Source organism: Rhinolophus sinicus, chromosome 4 (genome assembly GCF_057876585.1).
Source record: "Rhinolophus sinicus isolate RSI-liver-muscle chromosome 4, RSI-T2T, whole genome shotgun sequence".
NCBI classification, from domain to species: domain Eukaryota; kingdom Metazoa; phylum Chordata; class Mammalia; order Chiroptera; family Rhinolophidae; genus Rhinolophus; species Rhinolophus sinicus.
In genome coordinates this window covers 60063695-60085980 of record NC_142504.1, presented here as the reverse complement: position 1 = coordinate 60085980, position 22286 = coordinate 60063695, and the positions used below count along the sequence as shown (strand labels likewise).

Sequence of the window (22286 nt, the reverse complement as noted above, 5' to 3'; positions counted from 1 at the left end):
TAAGTTTGATGTTTAGAGTATTCCATTTTCTTCAGCACGCTTACTTTCTCCTTTCCCATATTCCGGTTCAGGCCTTTACTCTTTCCCTTTTTGAGTTGTGGTTGCCACAAATTGCCCCTTTTGATGGTGGTCGAATAGCCTCCTTTAGTATTTCTTGTAGTGCAGGTCGTGTATTAGAAAATTCCCTCAGCTTCTGTATGTCTGGAAAGGTCTTTATTCCTCCTTCATATCTAAAGGATATCTTTGCTGGATATATTATTCTTGGCTCATGATTTCTCTCTTTCAATAGTTTGAATATTTGGTTCCACTCCCTCCTGGCTTGTAGAGTTTCTGCTGAAAAATCTGATGATAATCTAATGGGCTTTCCTTTGTAAGTTACCGTCTTCTTTTCCCTGGCTGCCTTGAGGATTCTTTCTTTGTCGTTGATTTTAGACAGCTTCAATACAATGTGCCTTATAGAAGGCCTGTTGGGATTGAGGTAACTAGGTGTTCTATTTTTTTCTTGGATTCGAGGGTCCAGTTCTGTCCACAAATTTGGGAAATTCTCATTGACAATTTGTTTGAATATATTCTCTGTTCCCTTCTCTCTTTCTTCTCCTTCTGGTATGCCCATTATTCTTATATTGCTCTTTCTGATGGAGTCTGAAAGTTCTTGTAGAGTTCTTTCATTTCTTTTAAGTCTCAAGTCTCTTTCTTCTTCTATCTGTGTCATTTCCAGGTTTCTATCTTCGATGTCACTGATTCTTTGCTCCATCTGGTCAACTCTATTACCTAATCTGGTTATTTCATTCTTAATTTCTTCTATTGAGTTCTTAATCTCCAGAAATTCTATTTGGTTCTTTTTTAAAATTTCAATCTCTTTCGTAAAATGCTCATGCTGTTCTTTGATTGAGTTTCTGAGTTCCTTTAACTGCCTATCTGTGTTTTCTTGTATCTCGTTGAGTTTTTTCAGAACTGCAATCCTGAATTCTCTGTCATTTAAGTCACATATTTCTGTATCTTTAAGTGCCTTCTCTGGAGATTTTTCACTTTCTTTCTGAGCTATCTTGTTGCCTTGGTTATTCATGGCGATTACTGGTTTACTATTTCTCTTCCTAGACATCTACAGGAGTGACTTCTGCAACAGGTTGATAGAAAGTGGTCTTTCTTTTGTTTGCCAGTACTTGTTGGTAGAACATTTTATTATTTCTCCAACTGCAACTTATTTTTCTTCTCCCACACGGTATTGCTATGTTTTCTCTGCACTATTCCAACTTCTCACATAATGGGGGGATTCCCTGGGAGACGGGCTTCTCCTCTCTTAATAGTTCGTCTAGGTCCCAGGGCGCAGTGTCCCTGTGGGTATGCGGAGAGCTTTTGATGTTCCAAAGCTCTTCCCGCTCCTGATTCAGAGCCTATGTTTCAGCAGTTCTGTTTACTCCTGCAGGGATCCGCCCAGATAGGTGGGGTCAGGGGCAGGGTGAGTTGTGAGAGGTGGCCCAGAGCAATGGCAGTGACCACCACCACAGCCAGTCCTGCTTCCACAGCTCTCTCCCCTTTGCCGGAACTAGTTGGGCTGTGAATTTGTGTCTGCGGTCCACAGTTCTCAAAATAGCAAATTTTCTGTTGCTTTGATCTGACACTGCTACTGTTTCGCTTCTAGCACCGGGCAGGTGGGGGCGGGGCGAGCTCTGGGAGGGGAGTGAGGGGGCGGCTAGTCTCAGTGCCTAAGGCTCCGTTCTCTGCTCGGCAGTGCGGGCTTAAACCACCGTTTTCAGCCTTTTTCCCTCAGTCTTTTCTCTGAGGTCTCTGCCGTGAGCGTTGGGTTCAGCCGTGTTATATGCTGTCCCCTCAGCCCTGTGGGCCCTGGTGGAGCCCTAGTAGTCCGATCTCCCACAGCTGCAGTAGTTCTGGGAAGCAGCGAGCTCGGCGCACTGAGCTAGGTCTGCGTCCTGCGCCCGCGCGGGTCCGTCTCCGCGCACTTCTCCCTTTCCTCCTCCCTCCACTCGCGCGAATCTCCCACCTGTAGGTGATTTCAGTCGGTAGTGGTCCTCTTCGTCTTGCCTGTCTGCTGTGCAGGGAGTCCTTTGTGGAGTTTTTGTTGTTCGATTCTTTGTAAATTCCAGGGGAGCTTTACAGAGGCTCACCTCACTCCGCCATTTTTCCGGAAGTATCTCAGTTACCATTTCTTTACTTCTCATTGTCATCGCCATATTGTACATACAAGATCACTGTACATGCGGACAACTGTACATATATGCAGATTATAACTACAGGCCATTAAAGTGTCTCCGTTTTTTTTAGAATAAAATTCAAGGTCTCTGTCATAGCACTGCTACTCACTTTTTTTTGTTACTTTGTTCAGGGTTTGCATTTTTGTTCTGAGCAGTGGCTTGACGTCTGGCATCCTGTTAAATGAGGGGTTACTATAACAGGATAATGGAGCCCCAGGGGCCTGAAAGCCCTAAGCATCTAACTACCATAGGGAGAGATGTAGGCATGAGGGATAATTGGCTGATTTGATTACTGGCCCTTGCCTTTATCTTATTATATTTTTATAAATCTTCTGAGTTAGTGCCCTTTGTATAAAGATTTCCCAAGCATCTTCTTTACCTCAATAAGTCATATAAAAGAAAGGTCCTTGTGCAGACAAACCCTGTGTCTGCATCTTATTAACACCATGTCATTTTGAGTAAGTTGCTTAACTTCTCCGAGTCTGTTTTCTTCAGTCATAAAATGAGGATGGTAATAATTTCATTATCATCTCGTGCAGTTGTGAAGTTTAAGAAAGAGTATTACGCCAAATAATGAATACTGTATCTGGCATATATATAAGTGCTCAATAAATGATATTATTATTATTATTGTCATTTATAGTAAGTGTCAAAGAGCCCAATTATGCTTTGTAAGTGCCCTAATAATGCTCATCTCAATCCTTTCCTTAACTTTAGTAGCCTGGAGTATTCCAGCTTCTCCACGACAGATCTTTGTACTGGCAGCATGGCCCAACTATGGAGCCATCTGTGTGCTGGGCTTATTCTGCCCTTATACTTTAAGGGTCAGAGGACTGTTTCTTTCTACTTTTTTCATTTTCTCCCATTATAAATATGCACCAATGACATACTGCAAATTCACACGGCCTGCTTCTCTGTATAGAGCAGGTACACATTTTCATTTGAGAGACTCTTTGAAAATACTGTCCAGAATGTATTTTTCCCATAGGAACTAAAGATTAAAACATACAACTACTGGATATTATGGCTAACTCTGACCCTGGAGGTTTGATATGCGTTGTACAGATTTTAAAATATTGGCCTCAGTTAAAATCTGTGCTAAATTTTTGTGGAAATGTTTGTCTTTGAAGGGTAGACTAGGCACTGACATTGGTGCATAGCTTCCCAAGGGGAGTACTTTGAAGGTGACCATAGTAATATTCAGCAATGAGGTATGTAGCACTTTTTCTAGGATGAGTTCACAGACATAATTGTTAGTATATCTTATTACTATGAAAAAAATGTTAACTCCTTGTTTTCAAGGTTTTCAATCCTATTTTTATAAATAATAAAGTAGAAAATGAATTAAACACAGACTGCTATTAGTAAGGTTTTGAGAAAGACAGACCATTCTGGGTACAACTTCATTAAAAACTAGTCATGAGTGATGTCATAGGAATGGTGGCAGTGAGGTGGGCTTCTTGAGTTCTCCTCTGGAACTTTACCACAAATTGAACATCTATAACCCATCAAAGGACTCTCTGCCCATTACGCAAAACAGCTAAGAGACTCGCACGAGAATTATTTGAAGGGCCCAGCCCAAGAGACACAAGATTCAACACACCCAGAGGCCAATTCCAGACCAAACCAGAGTATTACTGGGTTTAACCTACAAGTGACACACACAGAGGGAATTCTCTACAGGACAAGAGCCCATAAGGGGCAAGCCTCATCTGAGGGGTCAATCCTCACACAGCAGCTCATCCAATGTAGGCATAGACAATTCTCACAACTACCGTGTTTCCCTGAAAATAAGAGCTAGCTGGACAATCAGCTCCAATGTGTCTTTTGGAGCATAAATTAGTTTAAGACCTGGTCTTATATTATAGTATAGTATAAGATCTGGTCTTATACTATATATTATAGTAAAATAAGACCAGGTCTGAAATTAATTTTTGCTCCAAAAGACGCATTGGAGCTGATTGTCCAGCTAGCTCTTATTTTCAGGGAATCATGGTAGTCAGCCTAGGAGTCAATCCCACCTACTGATAAGCAAAAAGCAATTAAAGCTCAACTCTAACAGATTACACACAACACAGGGTCACCTCTGGAGCACACGCACAGGAGAAAACAGAAACGGCGCAATTCAAATATAAAGGACACATACTACATAAGACCACTGAGCAAAGACTGAGAACACTAGGGCATCTGCCTAATACATTGAAGCAAACACAGAGAGTCAGCCATAATGGGGGAAACAAAGAAACATCCCAAATAAAAGAACAGAAGAAATCTCCAGAATTGGAACTAAATGAAATAGAGGTAACAAACCTATTAGAGACAGAGTTTAGAACACTGATGATAAAATGTTTAAGGAGCTTAGTGATGATATAAAGAAGGATAGAGAAATCATAAAGAACTACCAGTTATACCTAAAGAATACAATAACTGAAATAAAGACCACACTTGAAGGAATTACCAGCAGGTTAGATGAGGTAGAGGATTGAATCAGAAATTTAGAAGACAAGTTAGCAGAGATCACCCAGCAGAACAACAAAAAGAATAAACAATGAGAATGGTTTAAGAGACCTCTGGGATAACATCAAGCAAAACAACATGCGCATCATAGGAAAACCAGAAGGTGAAGAGAGGGAACAAGGGATTGAGAACATATTTGAAGTAATAATGACTGAAAACTTCCCTAACCTGGTGAAGGAAATTGACATACAAGCCCAGGAAGTGCAGAGAGTTCCAACCAGGATAAACCCAAACAGTTCCACACCAAGACACATTATAGTTAAAATGGCAAAGGTTAAAGACAAAGAGAGAATCCTAAAACCAGCAAGAGAAAGACAGCAGATTACATACGAGGGAACTCCTATAAGACTATCAAATGACTTTTCTACAGAAACTTTGCAGGCCATGAGGGAGTGGCAGGAGGTATTCAAAGACAAAGGCCTACAAAGTAGATTGCTTTATCCAGCAAGGCTATCATTTAAAATTGAAGGAGAGATAAAGAGCTTCCCAGAAAAGAATAAGCTAAAGGAATTCATTACCACCAAGCCAGCAACGCAGGAAATGTTAAAAGGACTTCTGTAAGCAGAAGAAAGATGAAAGCAATCTAACTGATGAGGACCAGAAATACAAATTAAAAAATGGCAATAACTATGAACCTATCAATAATCACTTTAAATGTAAATGGCTTAAATGCTCCAATCAAAACATAGGGTGGCTGAGTGGATAAGAAAACAAGACCCTTGTATATGCTGTATACAAGAGACTCAACTAAGATCAAAAGACACACACAGGCTGACAGTGAGGGGTTGGAGTAAGATATTTCATGCAAATGGAAATGAGAAAAAACCTGAAGTAGCAATACTTATCTCTGACAAAATAGACTTTAAAATGAAGAACATCTTAAAAGACAAAGATGGGCACTATATAATAATAAAGGGATCGATCCAACAAGAGAACATAACCCTAGTAAACATCTATGCACCCAACATAGTAGCACCTAAATATATAAAACTGATATTGACTGACGTAAAGACAAAGATCAACAGTAACACTATCATAGTAGGGGACTTCAACACATTACACAACAAGGGACAGGTCCTTCAGATGGAAAATCAATATGGAAACGGTGGCCTTACATGACACATTGGACCAGTTGGATTTAATCGATATTTTTAAAGCATCTCACCCCAAAGCTGCAGAATACACATTCTTCTCTAGTGCACATGGAACATTTTCCAAGATAGATCATATGTTAGGCCACAAATCAAGTCTCAATAAATTTAAGAAAATTGAAATCATATCAAGTGTCCTCTCTGATCATAGTGCTATGAAATTAAAAATCAATTATAAGAAAGTATATGACAACAAATTAGACAATCTGAAAGAAATGGATAATTTTCTAGAAGCATACAACCTTCCGAGACTAACTCAAGAAGAAACAGAAACCCTGAATAGACTGATTACCACCAGGGAAATTGAATCAGTAATCAACAGTCTCCTAACAACAAAAAAAAAAGCCATGGACCAGATGGCTTTACAGGTGACTTTTACAAAACATTCGAAACAGAAATATCACCTATTCTCCTCAAACCATTCCAAAAAATCCAGGAGGGAAGTCTCCCAAACTCTTTTTATGAGGCCACTATCACCCTGATCCCAAAATCAGACAAAGACATTACAAAAAAAAAGAAAATTACAGGCTGATATCCCTAATGAACATAGATGCAAAAATCCTCAATGAAATATTAGCAAACAGAATTCAGCAATACATTAAAAAGATCATTAACCATGATCAACTGGGATTCATTCCTGGTATGCAAAGTTGGTTCAATATCCACAAATCAATTAATATCATATACCACATTAACAAAATGAAAAATAAAAATCATATGAGCATATCAATAGATGCAGAAAAAGCATTTGACAAAATCCAGCAGCCATTTATGATAAAAACTCTTAAGAAAGTGGGAATAGAGGAACCATATCTCAACATAATAGAGGCCATATACGATAAACCCACAGCTAACATCATACTTGATGGGGAAAAGTTAAAACTATTCCCCTTAAGATCAGGAACACGGCAAGGTTGCCCACTTTCTCCACTTCTATTCAACATAGTGCTGTATTTCTAGCCACAGCAATCAGACAAGAGAAAAAAATAAAAGTCATCCAAATTGTTAAGGAGGTAGTAAAATTGTCATTATATGCAGATGACATGATACTATATATAGAGAAGCCCAAAGACTCCACCAAAAAATTATTAGAACTGATAAATGAATTTAGTAAAGTAGCAGGATACAAAATTAATATTCAGAAATCAGTCACATTTGTATATACCAATAACAAACTATCAGAAGGAGAAATTAAGAAAACAGTCCCATTGACAATTGCTTCAAAGAGTATAAAACACGTAGGAATAAATTTCACCAGAGAAGTAAAAGACCTGTACTCACAAAATTATAAGACATTGAAGAGAGAAATTAAAGAAGATACAAATAGATGGAAAAACATACCATGCTCATGGATAGGAAGAATTAATATCGTTAAAATGTCCATACTGCCTAAGGCAATATACAGATTCAATGCAATTCCTATCAAAATACCAAGGACATTTTTCACAGAAATAAAACATACAATCCTAAAATTTATATGGAACCATAAAAGACCCCAGATAGCCTCAGCAATCTTGAGTAATAAGAACAAAGTGAGAGGTATCATGATACCTGACATCAAATCATATTACAAGACTATAGTAATCAAAACAGCATGGTACTGGCATAAAAACAGACACATAGCTCAATGGAACAGAATAGAGAGCCAGATATAAATCCATGCCTATATGGTCATTTAATCTATAAAAGATGGAAGCAAAAATGTATGGTGGGGTAAAGACAGTCTATTAAATAAGTGGTGCTGGGAAACCTGGACAGACACATGCAAAAAAATGAAGCTGGACCACCTCCTTATACCATATACAAAAATAAATTCAAAATGGCTTAAAGACTTAAATGTAAGATCTGAAACCATAAAACTCCTAGAAGAAAATATAGGAAGAAAGTTTGCAGACATTAGCCTTAGTAATATTTTTACTGATATATCCCCTCGGGCAAGGGAAGTAAGAGAAAAAATAAACGTACGGGATTAAGTCAAACTAAAAAGGGTTTTCACAGCAAAGGAAACCATGAATAAAACAAAAAGGCATCCTACCGAATAGGAGAAGATATTTGTCAATGATATGTCTGATAAGGGGTTAATATCCAAAATTTATATAAAATTCATTCAACTCAATGCCAAAAACAAACAAACAACCCAATTAAAAAATGGGCAGAGTATATGAAGAGATATTTTTTTAAAGAGGACATACAGATGGCAAACAGACATATGAAAAAATGCTCAACTTCACTAATCATTAGGGAAATGCAAATAAAAACCACAATGAGATACCACCTCACCCCAGTCAAAATGGCTATCATCAATAAATCAACAGACAACAAGTGCTAGCAAGGATGTGGAGAAAATGGATCCCTCATGCACTGCTGGTGGGAATGCAGATTGTGCAGCCACTATGGAAATCAGTATGGAGATATCTCAAAAACTGGAAATGGAACTACCTTATGACCCAGCAATTCCACTCCTAGTTATCTATCCAGAGAAATGCAAAACTCTAATTTGAAAAAAAATTTATGCACCCCTATGTCTATTGCAGCACTATTCACAATAGCCAAGACATGGAAACAACCGAAATGCCCATCGACAGATGACTGGATTAAGAAACTGTGGTACATTTGTACAACGGAGTATTACGCAGCCATAAGGAAGAATGAAATCTTACCATTTGCAACAAAATGGGTGGACCTAGAGAACATTATGCTAAGTGAAATAAGTCAGACAGAGAAAGACAAATACCATATGATCTCACTTATATGTGGAATCTAAAGAATAGAATAAATGAACAAACTAATCAGAAACAGTCTCAGAGATATAGAGAAAAACCTGAGGGTTGCTAGATGGGGGCGGGGGGTGGGGATGAGGCAGAAGGTGAAGGGATTAAAAAGCACAATCGGTAACCACAAGATTGCCATGGGGATACGAAAGTCAATTTGGGGAATATAATCAATAATGTAAAGAATTTGTAGGGTATCCGATGGACACTTATCTCTTATTAGGGAGACCACTTCATGGATAGTGTAGGTGCCTGACCGCTGCAGTGTACACCTGAAGCTGAAGCTGAATAATAATGAATGTCAACTATAAGTTTTTATATATATATATATATAGTTATAGTTATAGTTATAGTTAGTTATAGTTATAGTTATAGTTATAGTTATAGTTATAGTTATAGTTATAGTTATAGTTATAGTTATAGTTATATAGTTATATAGTTATATATACATACATACATATATATATGTATGTATGTATATATAGTCACAGGAAGTGGAGTACAGCATAAGGAATAGAGATAGTGGAAATGTAATGACTGTGTGATGTCAGAGGGGTCATTGATTGGGGGAATGGGGTTATCACTTTGTGAGGGGTATAAATGTCTGACTATTACATTATTTTGTACACCTGAAACTAAGAATAAAAAAGGAGAAAAAAAACCCTAGTCGTTAGCTGTTGTTGAGTGACTACATTATAAAATATTGATTTAAATATGGTACCAGGGGTTCTCTCTTTGAAAAAAGTTTTTGTGAAATAAACTGACAAGCATTTTAGATCTCATATTATTAGTTATTCTTTTGAATAAATTATGCTTGCTTCTGAAATGACAGAGTATATTCATCAAGTGTTTTTTTAAAATCAAATTGTATTCAGAAGTTGCTGCAGCTTGATGGGTCAGGAAAAATCAAATATAGAAAGTGAGCACCAGAATTTATTTTTGGAAATATTTAGACCTTTCACAAACTGGCCCCAGCCTGCCTTTACAGCCTCATATCCTCCAGCCACTTCCCTTCCAACCCCGCAAAACCCAAACTCTAGCCCAGGAACTGAGGATCATTTCCTGAACATACCTTCCTCTGTGCCTTTGTTTTCTGTCCTCCCTCTGTGGTTAATGCCTCCTTCTCGGTTTAGCTCCGACACATCCTTCAAGATCTGGCAAAAATGCCATCACCTCTTGGTGGTTCATGTGACCCCTTGTCAGAATTAATAGCATTGGTTCTATGCAGCATGCCACTCTACCTCTGTCATTGCCCTTGTCACACTATATTTAGACTGTCTTGGGGAAGAGACCTGGCTTTATTCATGTCTGTCTCTTCTAAAAGCCAGCCCAGGGCCTGGATTATGTGACAGATGCTTTGTAAGTATCGGTTTACTGAATTGACTTTTCTCATCTTTATAGCCTGTCCTATTCTTCTGTCATGTAAAAAGCCACAAAAATAATCCAAGTTATAGGTCATGTGGAGAGTTTTCTTAAAGTAGAGACTTTTCATTTCCCTGTCTGGGGATCTGCTAATAATAAATTTCCCATACAACTAATGTCCCAAACTATGGGCATTGTTTTCTCCAGGAGACCACTTTGTGCTACTGAGTCAGTAGCACTCTGTAAGTCTCACTCTCAGCTGGAATGACATTAAGAGTGATGAAGGGAAAGTTACACAGAAGGTTCCACTTACTATAGTAAATGCATTTCAAATATCACTTTAAAAGTGAATTATTTTATGTGATGAGAGGACCAAGTTTCATTGTGCTAAGATTTTGCCTTTTTCTTTCTTTTGATAAAATCCTAAGCAATTTTTTAAAAACTGTAAGTGTGTCATGCGGGAGACCCTGCTCGCTGCGCCATTTGTCGTGCGGGGGACCCTGCTCGCTGCGCCATGTGTCTTGCAGGGCAGCCTGCGAGGTCTCTGCTCCCGCTCCCCATACAAGAACGCAGGATATGGTGAGGCCAAAAAGGAACACCCACGGAGCCATAGGTAGGGGAGTCATACCACTATATTCTCTCTGGCGGCACTATACTCTCACTGGAGGCTGGATCCACACTGTCCGCAAACCGCCATCCACACTTGCCAGCCCAGCCGCCATCTTCTTGCTAGCCCCCATTCTTTCTCTCTTCTCTCTGCTAGCGTAGCCACAGCAGTTATATTAGTGGCCAATGGCTCACTGGTTACAGCTGACGACCAACTAGCCACAGCTGATGGCCATCCAATCACATTGATGGCCATTTACTACCTGAGCCAGCACCTGTCTATGTGAGGTCGAGAGCCTGGAAACTTCTTTCTGGGGCTCTGCCCCCCACACTCCACCCCTACAGGCTCTCGCCTCACAATCTACGCGACAAGCGTCTTCCGCAAGGGGACCTGTGCGAGGAGCCTGGGGGTGAATGCAATATCCTGGACATAGCCAGGCTCTCTGGGCACAGCCAGGGTTTCTCAGGGCACCACCAGTGCTTCTGGGCACGGCCAGACTTCCTGGACTTCTTAGGGTACCACCTGTCTTCCCGGACACAGCCAGGGTTTCTCAGGGCACCACCAGTACTTCTGGGCACGGCCAGACTTCCTGGACTTCTTAGGGTACCACTAGTTTCCCCGGGCACAGCTAGGATTTCTCAGGGCACTGCCACTCTCTCTGGGAACAGCCCGACTTCCTGGGCACAGCCAGGGCATCTTCAGGGCGCAGCCAGACTTCCTGGACTCAGCCAGGGCTCTCAGGGCACTGCCACTCTCTCTGGGAACAGCCCGACTTCCTGGACTCAGCCAGGGCTCTCAGGGCACTGCCACTCTCTCTGGGATACAGCCCGACTTCCTGGGCACAGCCAGGGTATCTTCAGGGCTCAGCCAGACTTCCTGGACTCAGCCAGGGCTCTCAGGGCACTGCCACTCTCTCTGTGCCTCTCAGGGTACCCTGCTGGAACAACAGCAACTCACAATCAAGGTGCTTACATATTCTCAATGGCGGCCAGTCAAGAGACAAAAGCAAATATCCCCCAGTTCCACTAACAACAGTTCCCAAACAAATAGTCAAGCGGTCCATTAAATTAGGGATGGAAGGCAATTCCCCATAGTCCATAGTCATTCGCCAGGGCTGTCCTGGGGGTGAGGAACGACCTTGACCTCACCCTCATCTCCCACGGAGGACTCAGCAAGCGTTACCTCCTGGGACTATAAGTCCTGCATCTGGGCTGCCCGAGCAGGAACCTCCCGGCCCACAGGGCCGCAACGACCTTTGCTTTCAACCACAAGGTTGCTGGTTCAACTCCCACAAGGGATGGTGGGCTCTGCCCCCTGCAACTAACAATGACAACTGGACCTGGAGCTGAACTGCACCCTCCACTACTACGATTGAAAGGACAACAAGTACACACTGTTCCCCCAATAAAGTCCTGTTCCCCTTCCCCCACCCCCAAAAAACAACCTCAGTAATTTGAGAAACACTTTGTGGGGGGCAGAGCCCCAGAAAGTAGTTTCCAGGCTCTCGACCTCACATAGACAGGTGCTGGCTCAGGTAGTAAATGGCCATCAATGTGATTGGATGGCCATCAGCTGTGGCTAGTTGGTCATCAGCTGTAACCAGTGAGCCACTGGTCACTAATATAACTGCTGTGGCTATGCTAGCAGAGAGAAGAGAGAAAGAACGGGCTGGCCCCTAGGATGTTTATTAAAGTGACAGATTCTTGGCCCTCACCCTTGGCAAATTGTGGATTGTTGGTATGAATTGGGACCTAGGAATCTGAATTGTAGGAAGCATCCAGGTATTTCCAGTGTGAATAATCATAGGACCACACTTAGAGAAATACTGATACTATGAGGAATGCAAAGAGATAATATGTTATCATATGCCCAAAATATTGACTAAGTATATGTTACATGAGCCAGGCCCTGGGATGGCTTTTAGAAGAGACACAGAGATGAATGAGACCATGTCTCTCCCCCTGGACAGCATTGTGTATCTGAGTATTCTAGGAAGAGGGGAATGGTTATTTGATCAAAGTATCCTGACATTCCTAAGCTCCACAGCAGACTGCTAGGTATGTTCAGATCTAATTCCAGGAGTGTTCTGGGCTTAAGTATACATTTCTTAAGCTCATGGTGAACAAGGAAAGAAATATGCTTTTATAATGGCCAAAAAAGTCAGTCGGTACTCTGAGTGCCTCCTTTCTCTGAGAAAAGACTTGGATTTAGAGAGTCAACAGCTGAAGTGGCTTTGAACTTAAGTGAATGTCTCACCATGTTTTTGCTGTTTAAGTATCCATGACATGTATTTCTAGTTAATCATGTGAAGGATTTTAACCTTGATTATCTGTCACCCTCAACGAGGAACCCAGAAATAAGTACTCTAAGAAACCAAAGTTTGGGAGACCTATGTCTCCCAAATTGCAACTTAGCTATAGTAATTTTTATCATTGATATCCTAAAAGTTCACAGAAAATTGGCAATGAAATTGTGACAATTAGTTAGTGTGGGGACAGAACCCCAGAAAGCAGTTTCCAGGCTCTCAGCCTCACATAGAAAGGTGTTGGCTCAGGTAGTAAATGGCCATCAACTGTGATTGGATGGCCATCAGCTGTGGCTAGTTGGCCGTCAGCTGTAACCAGTGAGCCACTGGCCACTAATATAACTGCTGTGGTCTCGCTAGCAAAAAAATGGGGACTAGCAAGAAGATGGCGGCTGGGCTGGCAAACGCGGATTAGAGTTAGGATGGTGGTTTGCGGACAGTGTGGATTCAGCCTCCAGTGAGACTATAGTGCCGCCAGCGGGAATATAGTGGTGTGACTCCCCCGTCTATGGCTCCGTGGGTGTTCCTTTTTGGCCTCACCATGTCCTGCGTTCTTGTGTGGGGAGCGGGAGCAGAGACCCCGCCGGACTCCCTGCACGACAGTTAGAAATTGTACTTTTTTCAATCAGTGTATAGTTATAATTATAATGTTTTATTACATATAGTTTTGTATTTGCCTTTGATTTGCAAGAGACTGTGTCTATGGACAAAAAAAGACTCTTAAATTTGTTATTCTCTGACACCTAGTACAATCATGAGTGGATATCCAACATATAGATTAGTTAAAATTAACCAGAAGTTTAAGTGATTTTTATTCAATGTTTGGAAGTTTCTCCAACGTGAAAGCCCCTGATGAACAGTGATGATAATATTACTGAGAATAGATGAGAATATTTTAGGAGAATGTTGTCTCAGCCTCTGATTTCGTTGTGTATATTTGCAGAAAAGCAAAATGTTACACAGCCAAAGGGTTATGCAACTACACATTCTATATTTGCTTTTATGAAAAAGAGGTAAATTGCTAAACGCCACACCAACAGTAAGCATTTGTTCAAGAAAGCAAATCTTCAGCATGTCTTCATGAAGCCTACTGTGTAGAACCATCTATATATCTATGGTATATTAGGAAAACAGATCATGTTGTTATTCCTGAATACTTAAGAAAATGTTAAATTATATTTGGTATCTTCAATTCGCTAAGGCAGAGAACAATATATGTTTAAAACATCATAAAATAGTTGAAACAAAAATGTTGATGCTTTAAAGAGGAAAATATCAATAATTTAAAATTGTCATTCTGAATAAAATGTATCGTTATCTTCAATTAGCTTATCTTAATTCATATATGTGATCATCTTTTTAATCATTCTCTTTCTCCACCAGTTCTTGGGTAAATATGAAAATGAGCACAAATTATCACTTTAAACAAATCACCTTAATTACACCCAAGATAAATATGCCAAAGACTTATATGATCTTTTTATTTAATAGTTATTTAAGCAAATATTGTCAAGATATTTTAGAAGACAGACACTATGCTTGGCACCTCAAGGAATATAATGACTCATACCTTGCCTTCAAGGACTTATATCTTGTGTGTCTCCATTTATAAGCTGTGGAATACATTTGACTAATAGTTCTTACAGGACCACTTCAGAGGAGTATTAGTAGAAACTTGGGGTATGTTCTGTTAGGTTAGGTCTAACCCAAGTTAAGAGAAGTTAATGATACTTTAAGCAGGCAGACCTGGGAGAAAAGATGAGCCCAATGACAGACTCATACCAACAATTTCTCTCAATGTCTGGGCTGAGATTCCTGTATCTTTAAGATGATGTTTATAATCTGATAGGAAGTGAGTTTTCAGCTCTTTGGACTCAGGGCTTGCCACATTCTGGAAAGCCAGTCATCAATTTTTGTTTTGACATAAAAAGTATAAGAAAAAGACACCAGAGATCAGGATGAGGAGCTAATCTATTCATGCATTCAGTTAAATTTTTATTTCTTAACTATCTGTATTGTGTAAAAAGTGTTGGGGATACAATATGATTACACATTATTCTGCCGTCAAGTGACTTACCATCTGATGTGATGGGGAGACATACATAAAGATAAATGAGAGCAATGTACTTTATAGGAACCTTGATTTCTGTTTGGAGGACAGTGGAAGCCCAAAGGAAGGAATGGCTAATTCTTTACAGAAAAACATTAAAGATTTCTGGAGAAGGTAACTATTGAACTGAGCCTTGAAAGAGGAGTAGGAATTTGTCATGTTGAGGAGGAGGAGGAGGAGAGTCCATTCTAGGCAGAGATCAGACTAAGCAAAGGCCTAGAGAAAAATAATTTCACCTGTTTGGGGATCTGCAAGAGGCTGAGTGTGCCCTGAGCTTCCAGTTAGGGGGAACGCAAGAGGGAGAAAGGAAGAGCAAGGAGTGTGAAGAATTAGGCAGTGGCTGGATTACCAAAGTTCTGTACACCTTTAGAAGGTATACCTGTAGAAGGGATAGATATGAGAATTGACGAGGGACAATCAACAAAATTTGGTGAATGATGAGATACAGAGGTGCTGAATCCAGGAGAATAGTGGTAGTATTCATCTGAGGCTGAGTCCTGTCACCTCTGACCTGTTATGACATCTATAGGTCATCTAGTGAACTTGCTCCTGCCCACTATTCCCAGGCTCTCCCTTCCTTACTGGCTCAGCCTTCAGAACTGCTGGGACCTGCAGGACAAGCTGTTGAAGAGGGATAGGGAAGAAACAAACAAAAGATGAGCCTAGGATCTGGAAGACCTGACAGGGTAAGGCCCAGACTTGACTGGCACATTGAAACACACTGAGGCCCAGTACTGGGTCAAGACATACAAGTAAAGTGCAGGGGTTATTCAGAACCAGATGGGGCAGCAATTTTGTAATTGCAGCTTATTTGGTACCCAGGGCCTACCACCAGAAGTTTTTATTCAACTGTCTACATTTCCACTTGAAATGTATTTCCAATTCCAATGGAAATATAGACACTTTAAGTACTTGATTTTCCCTCCAAAATCAAGCAGAGTCGAGCTCTAACAAATGGAACTTGGTCTTCCTTTACGGCTCTTTTATTTAATTTTCATGATAATCTGTTTTGAGGAGCAAACAAAAGGCAGACATACAACAGTTTTCTTAGCCTGGCAAGAAAAAACTAGCAAAAGACAGCCACGGGTTAACAGGTGAAGGGAATGGCCTCAATAGAAGTGATGGCTAAGGACCAATGTTCTGTAGGCCCAAAACGCACTATATATGATCAGCATTGCTTGGTATAATCCAGAATTTTGTAAAAAGTAGGCAGTAAGTCTGCTTTCAACCCTGTCCTGAAGGACTGTTTTCTGAAAATACCAGAGACACCTTTGTTAAACTAAAAAAAGGACAAGAAACTAGGTTCGTGTCTTCTAGGGTCTTAGGCTCCAAATCTAGAACTGTAAAATGAGAGTTGCAAAAACTAGAGAGCAGACAACTGGAGTAAGAATGAAATTGTCACAAGCATTATGTTAGCAGTGAATAGATTGTATTTGACATGCAGGTCAGAAAGTAGCCCGGCCACTCAGATTTGTGGGCCAGCTTCACTCCTGGCAGCTGATGGAATGCAAAATCCTTTTCTAGCTTGTATGATGTCACCTGACAGTTCCTACCTCTCTCAAATGTTTATGACCAGATGAGTTCCTCTAAATCTCATCAGGGAGCTTTTCTCCCCACCTGAAGGCTAAAAGGAAGGCTCAGCTTATTTTTCAGCCCTTTGACCTTCTGATTGTCTCTATTCAACCTTGAAAGAAACTTTTAAGAGCGATTTGACCATATGGTCAGTAAGTCATCAATCAAAAACATAGAAAATAATAAATTGAGAGTAAGCAAATGTAGGATTTCAGCAAATGTAGGATTTCAGCAACTGCAGTAAACACTGGTTTACTTATGCAACATTCTAGAATACGAAGGAGAAAGAATGAACATTATTGAGTACCTACTACATGCTAGCCATTTTATTTACAAGCAGTACATGAGAATAAAGAAAAGAAAATTCCTGTAGCAATACTTGTGAATAGGTATACAGCAAATGTGAGCTCCTCCTTAACCTTCTCCACCTTTATATAATTATCTAATAATTTAATCTTCGCAACAATTTATGACATTGATATTATTATTATTTCTTAACTTACAGATGAGAACATTGAGACTTAGAGAAATTACATTGACCAGAGTTGTCCAGCTAGTAAGTGGTGACACAGGCACACGAATCAGAGTCTGTCTTTTTCCAAAGGCCTATGTGCATTATCTGTGACACCTGGGAGCCTACACCTGAGTAAATATATTTGCTAAAGCTTGTTTAGCAATGCAGGCAACTTTGGCAGCTTGTCAGAAAGACTACAGAATCCTCCGCTTTTGGATCCAGCCTAGGGGAGAATAGAGTAAGAGTAAATCTGCCACCTGAAGGCAGCCCTGCAGGCACAAGGGCATGGGAGCCAGCACCATTGTATTCAAGGCACCGTAGATGGCAAATCTTTGGAGAATGTCAGAGAAGTACCATTCCTCCTCTGCCCTCATCCAGCTCCCACCGGGCTTTGCACAGGGAAAGGTTTCCTCCTGTACCCACTAAAAGGAAACAATCTATAATAGCCAAACACAAGAAGAGTAGGTCTTCATCTATGTAGAAATAAAAACGAGGAGAGAGAAACATTGTTCTCTTCTATCATCCCTCCCCACACACACCAAAAAAACCACAAAGGTATATCTTTTGCATTTTGAAGTCCGTTTGGATATGACTCAAAAAGATAATTTCATTTGTTTGGTTTTGAATAAAGAAAATCAGGCTCAGAGGTTCTGGTAGCATGTAAATTAAAGATATGGAAGTATCTCATTGAAATTCTAAAGATGTGCTGATCCTACCCTAGGATTCATCTCATCAAAAGAGTTCTCTTACACAATGGGATTTATAGATGATGTAATACAGAATTGTACACCTGAAATCTATGTAATTTTACTAACAATTGTCACCCCAATAAATTTTAAAAATAAATTAAAAAAAAAACAGAAAAAAAATAGTTCTCTTGTGGTGCTGGTGCTGACTTATTAATAAGGATCATGCTTTTATTTGATTATTTATCTGATTATTTATCTAATCAGGGTTCACCTTCAGTTTAAGCTTATTAAGTATGCTGTTAATCGTCTTGATAAAAGTGTACTTGCTTGTGGAATTATACCCAAGTAAGACAGAGAATGTGTTCAGGCGTTAATGGTCAGAAACAAAGACAGAGTGCCCTATAAGCCCATGTTGCCCTTGAGTGGGGAATGTGAACCGTCTGCCAACCAAATAGAAAGAACACATTTAAAAGGTTGGCTTTGTAGAGTAAGGGCTGATATTATAATTAAATATACTTAGTAACAGAGAAATAAAAATGATAAGCATTCTAATTATTCCAAAACCAAGAGATTAATACCCATTCTTAAAAAAAATAAAAAATAAAAAAAAAAAATAAAAAAATAAAAAAATAAAATACCCATTCTTTATGTGCATTATGTTGGGGAAGCTTTTCTAATGGGCTTTTTATATGAAACTTCTGAATTGCATTCAGGATGTTGGTTGCTCTGTGTTCCCCTGCCTGACTCCCAGTAACTTTCATTTAACCTGTTGGCTTCTACTTCTGAAGTGGTTGTAATATAAACCAGTCTAATAATATCTCTCTTGGGTCTTGTAGCACAGGTAACTAAATCATCTCGTTCTCACCTGATAGGTGGTTGCCAGGTTTAACTGCTACAGATAAATCTTCTTCTTTAAGGCCATCTTGCCCTACAAATAGGAAATTCCACTTTTTGTTGGACTAAGGAACATCTAGCGACCACAGTACTACTTTGAAAAAGGGCCCATGAATAACAGAGTTGTGCAGTTAACCAAGGCCAGTGTGTCCCCTCCTTGGAAACAAATGTTGCAGCTCAGATTTGGCACTGTAATGAGCTAAATTATTTACCCAGCAGGATAAGAGAGAAAGCAACTAAGAGCTTCCTGAGTTTATAGCCTCCATCCCTTGATTCATGCTGAGACAGGAAACAGACCAGGCTCCATCAGCAAAGAGAAAAAAGAAGACTTCTTCCAAATTCCTCTTTCATCACATCTTATGCCTAGCCTAAGTCCCAACCATGGTGAAAATAAGCTATTCCCATCAGACTTCTTGGATTCACTGAGTACTATGTGTCAGGCACTGTGAAATCTAAGATGTGTAAAAAGTGGCCTTTCACCTCAGTGAGCTTTACCGTACGTCCACTTGGACAGACCAGGAAAGCATAGGAAAAGTTAAATTTCTCATTCATTCATTACAGATGCACATGTGTCGGCACTGTGCTAGGTACTGAGGATGCATTACCGAAGAAAGATTGAAAAGCAGGTGATAATGAAAATACCATCTGACTAGTGCAATGATGGGTAAAAGGTGTTAAGTAACAGTGAAAGAAGAAATGCCATGAGAAGATATGTGACTGATTTCTCAGCAAGTGATACATTCAGCAAATGCCATGAGATCTGAGCTGTTCTTAGTTTTGGTTTTAATACTGCTATAAACAACATAGCCAAGCACCAGTCTATACTCCACAAATACAATGACTCTTCTAGGACCCTTTCTACAGGTAAGAGAGCTGGTTTAGTCTGAGGCCAGCACTTTAAAGTCTTTTTGAATGGTCATGCAGATCAGGGTCATCAGACTGGGTCTGCATGGAATTCGATCTCTGAGGAGAGGAGTGTCTGCAAGTACAAGAGTGTCTCTCCTTTCAGGGAATTCACTTCAGTCTCAGGAGACTTCAGGTCAGGAAATATGGCCATGGTGTTTAAGAACTTTCATTGTGGGACTTCAAAGGAGAGAATAAAAAAGGTCACCTATAAACTTGTGTTTCTTATTACAGTGTGTTGCAAATTCTTACACAATTACTTTTCCCATGGAGGTTTATACTTAACGTCATAATTATGTAAATGATATCTCTGTTACTTCTTACATTCTCTGTACTTCTAAGTCTAATTTATAGCTCTTTTAAGGTACCTGTCATGATCTCCTTTATCTATTTATTTACATACACAGCTCTTTCCACCCCATTAATTTTTTAATTGCAAGAAATGTGCATTATTCATCTTTCAAAACTCCTTATCGCTTAGCACGTTGCCTTGCATACATTAGGCAGTCAGTGAATATCTGTTGAATGAACTGTATCATCCAAAAGTGGAAGTGCACTGGGCATTTGTATTTGGGGCCTTCCTTTGACCCCCAAACCTGAAATTTACCAAATAATGGCCCTTCATTAATGGGGAAGGAATTCATGCAACTTAAGAAGAGAGGGAAGGACAGGATTGCAGTGATGAGGAAGGGAAAGGACACATCCCTAGCTCGCCAGGTCAGTGAGATCATTGCTAACGATCACTGAGAAGGCAGATGTCTGAGTCAAGTTACCCTCACATTAAAACCCGGAGTTCTCATTCCAAAGGGGGTGCTCATTGTGTCAACCAGTGTTGGATGTTGTAGAACATAAAGCCTGCAGTGGGATCAGCTTCATGCATAAGAACAAACAGATGAAACACTATGAATAAAAATGACATTAAATTTGGCTCTAGAGTGTGTAGTAGATCATTATTGCTTAGAAATTATCTTAGAAGTAGCACCAGGCCAGAAAAAGAAAAGTCAAAGGCCCACAAACCATAGCAGGAAGTGGGTGCTAGCCACAATGAAGTTTCAGTTATTTGTGTATCACTCTGTGTATCATTCTGTGTACCATTCTCTACAGGTGGAATTGGCTGCATGGGTCGAGACAAGGGCCAGGTTCGAAAATGCCTTGATGTGGTGGAAATCTATAATCCTGACGGGGACTTTTGGAGAGAGGGCCCACCTATGCCATGTCCCCTGCTCTCTCTTCGAACCAATTCTACCAGTGCAGGAGCAGTGGATGGGAAGCTATATGTCTGCGGAGGATTCCGTGGAGCAGGTATTGATCCAGTTTCAAATGTTTGGTAACCTCCTTTGGTGTTGATCTGACCCTTAACTGATCCAGTCAACAAAGAATAATCCTGAGAGCAGTGTGAGCACTGGCAAAAGCATGGATTTCTTTTTTAAAAAAAAAATATTTTATTGGGGAAGGGGAACAGGACTTTATTGGGGAACATTGTGTACTTCCAGGGCTTTTCCAAGTCAAGTTGTTGTCCTTTCATCTTAGCTGTGGAGGGCGCAGATCAACTCCAGGTCCGAGCCCGCGCTCCAAATAATTGAGCCATCTGGCTACCCAGGAGCTCAGCAGCAGCTCAGATTTCATTCTAGTTGCGGAGGGTGCAGTTCGCTGGCCTATGTTGGAATCGAACCAGCAGCCCCGTTGCCCAGAGTTCGTCTCTAACCAACTGAGCCACCCATCGGCCCAAGCATGGGTTTTTAGAGTTCAACGATCTTGAGCCACTGACTGAGCTTTTTTTTTTTTTTTTTTATTAAATTTATTGGAGTGACACTTGTTAGTAAAATTACATAGATTTCAGGTGTACAATTCTGTATTCCATCATCTATAAATCCCATTGTGTGTTCATCACCCAGAGTCAGTTCTCCTTCCATCACCATATATTCGATCTCCCTTACCCTCATCTCCCACCCCCCACCCCCCGCCCCCCTTACCCTCTGGCAACCACTAAACTATTGTCTGTGTCTATGAGTTTCTGTTTCTCATTTGTTTGTCTTGTTCTTTTGTTGTTTTTGGTTTATATACCACATATCAGTGAAATCACATGGTTCTCTGCTTTTTCTGTCTGACTTGTTTTGCTCAGCATTACTCTCTCAAGATCCATCCATGTTGTCACAAATATTCCTATATCATCTTTTCTTACTGCCGAATAGTATTCCATTGTGTATATATACCACAATTTCTTTATCCATTCATCTATCGAAGGACATTTTGGTTGTTTCCATGTCTTGGCCACCGTAAACAAAGCTGCAATGAACATTGGAGCACACGTGTCTTTATGTATAAATGTTTTCAGATTTCTTGGGTAGATACCCAGGAGAGGGATTGCTGGGTCATATGGCAATTCTATTCATAATTCTTTGAGAAACCTCCACACTGCCTTCCATAACGGCTGTACCAGTCTGCATTCCCACCAACAGTGTATGAGGGTTCCTATTTCTCCACAGCCTCTCCAACATTTGTTATTATTTGTCTTGTTGATGATAGCCATTCTGACTGGGGTGAGGTGATATCTCATTGTGGTTTTGATTTGCATTTCTCTGATGATTAGTGATGTTGAGCATTTTTTCATACGTCTATTTGCCATTTGTATGTCCTCTTTGGAGAAATGTCTCTTCAAGTCCTCTGCCCATTTTTCA

General features: G+C 40.2%; 1 protein-coding gene across 4 annotated transcripts in view; it reads left to right on the top strand.

Moving 5' to 3' along the window:
• KBTBD12 (kelch repeat and BTB domain containing 12) overlaps positions 1–22286 on the top strand; it is an 88405-nt gene that overhangs the window by 34066 nt on the left and 32053 nt on the right. For 2 of the 4 annotated variants that reach the window (XM_019718681.3, XM_088797869.1), the window contains exon 5: positions 20713–20910. The exons of 1 other annotated variant lie outside the window; for it this stretch is intronic. In XM_019718681.3, the coding sequence (XP_019574240.2) occupies positions 20713–20910 (198 nt within the window). Of the gene's footprint in view, positions 1–8415; positions 9000–20712; positions 20911–22286 lie in introns of those variants that run through there. One more of the 4 variants, XM_074340476.2, reaches the window with a different exon arrangement.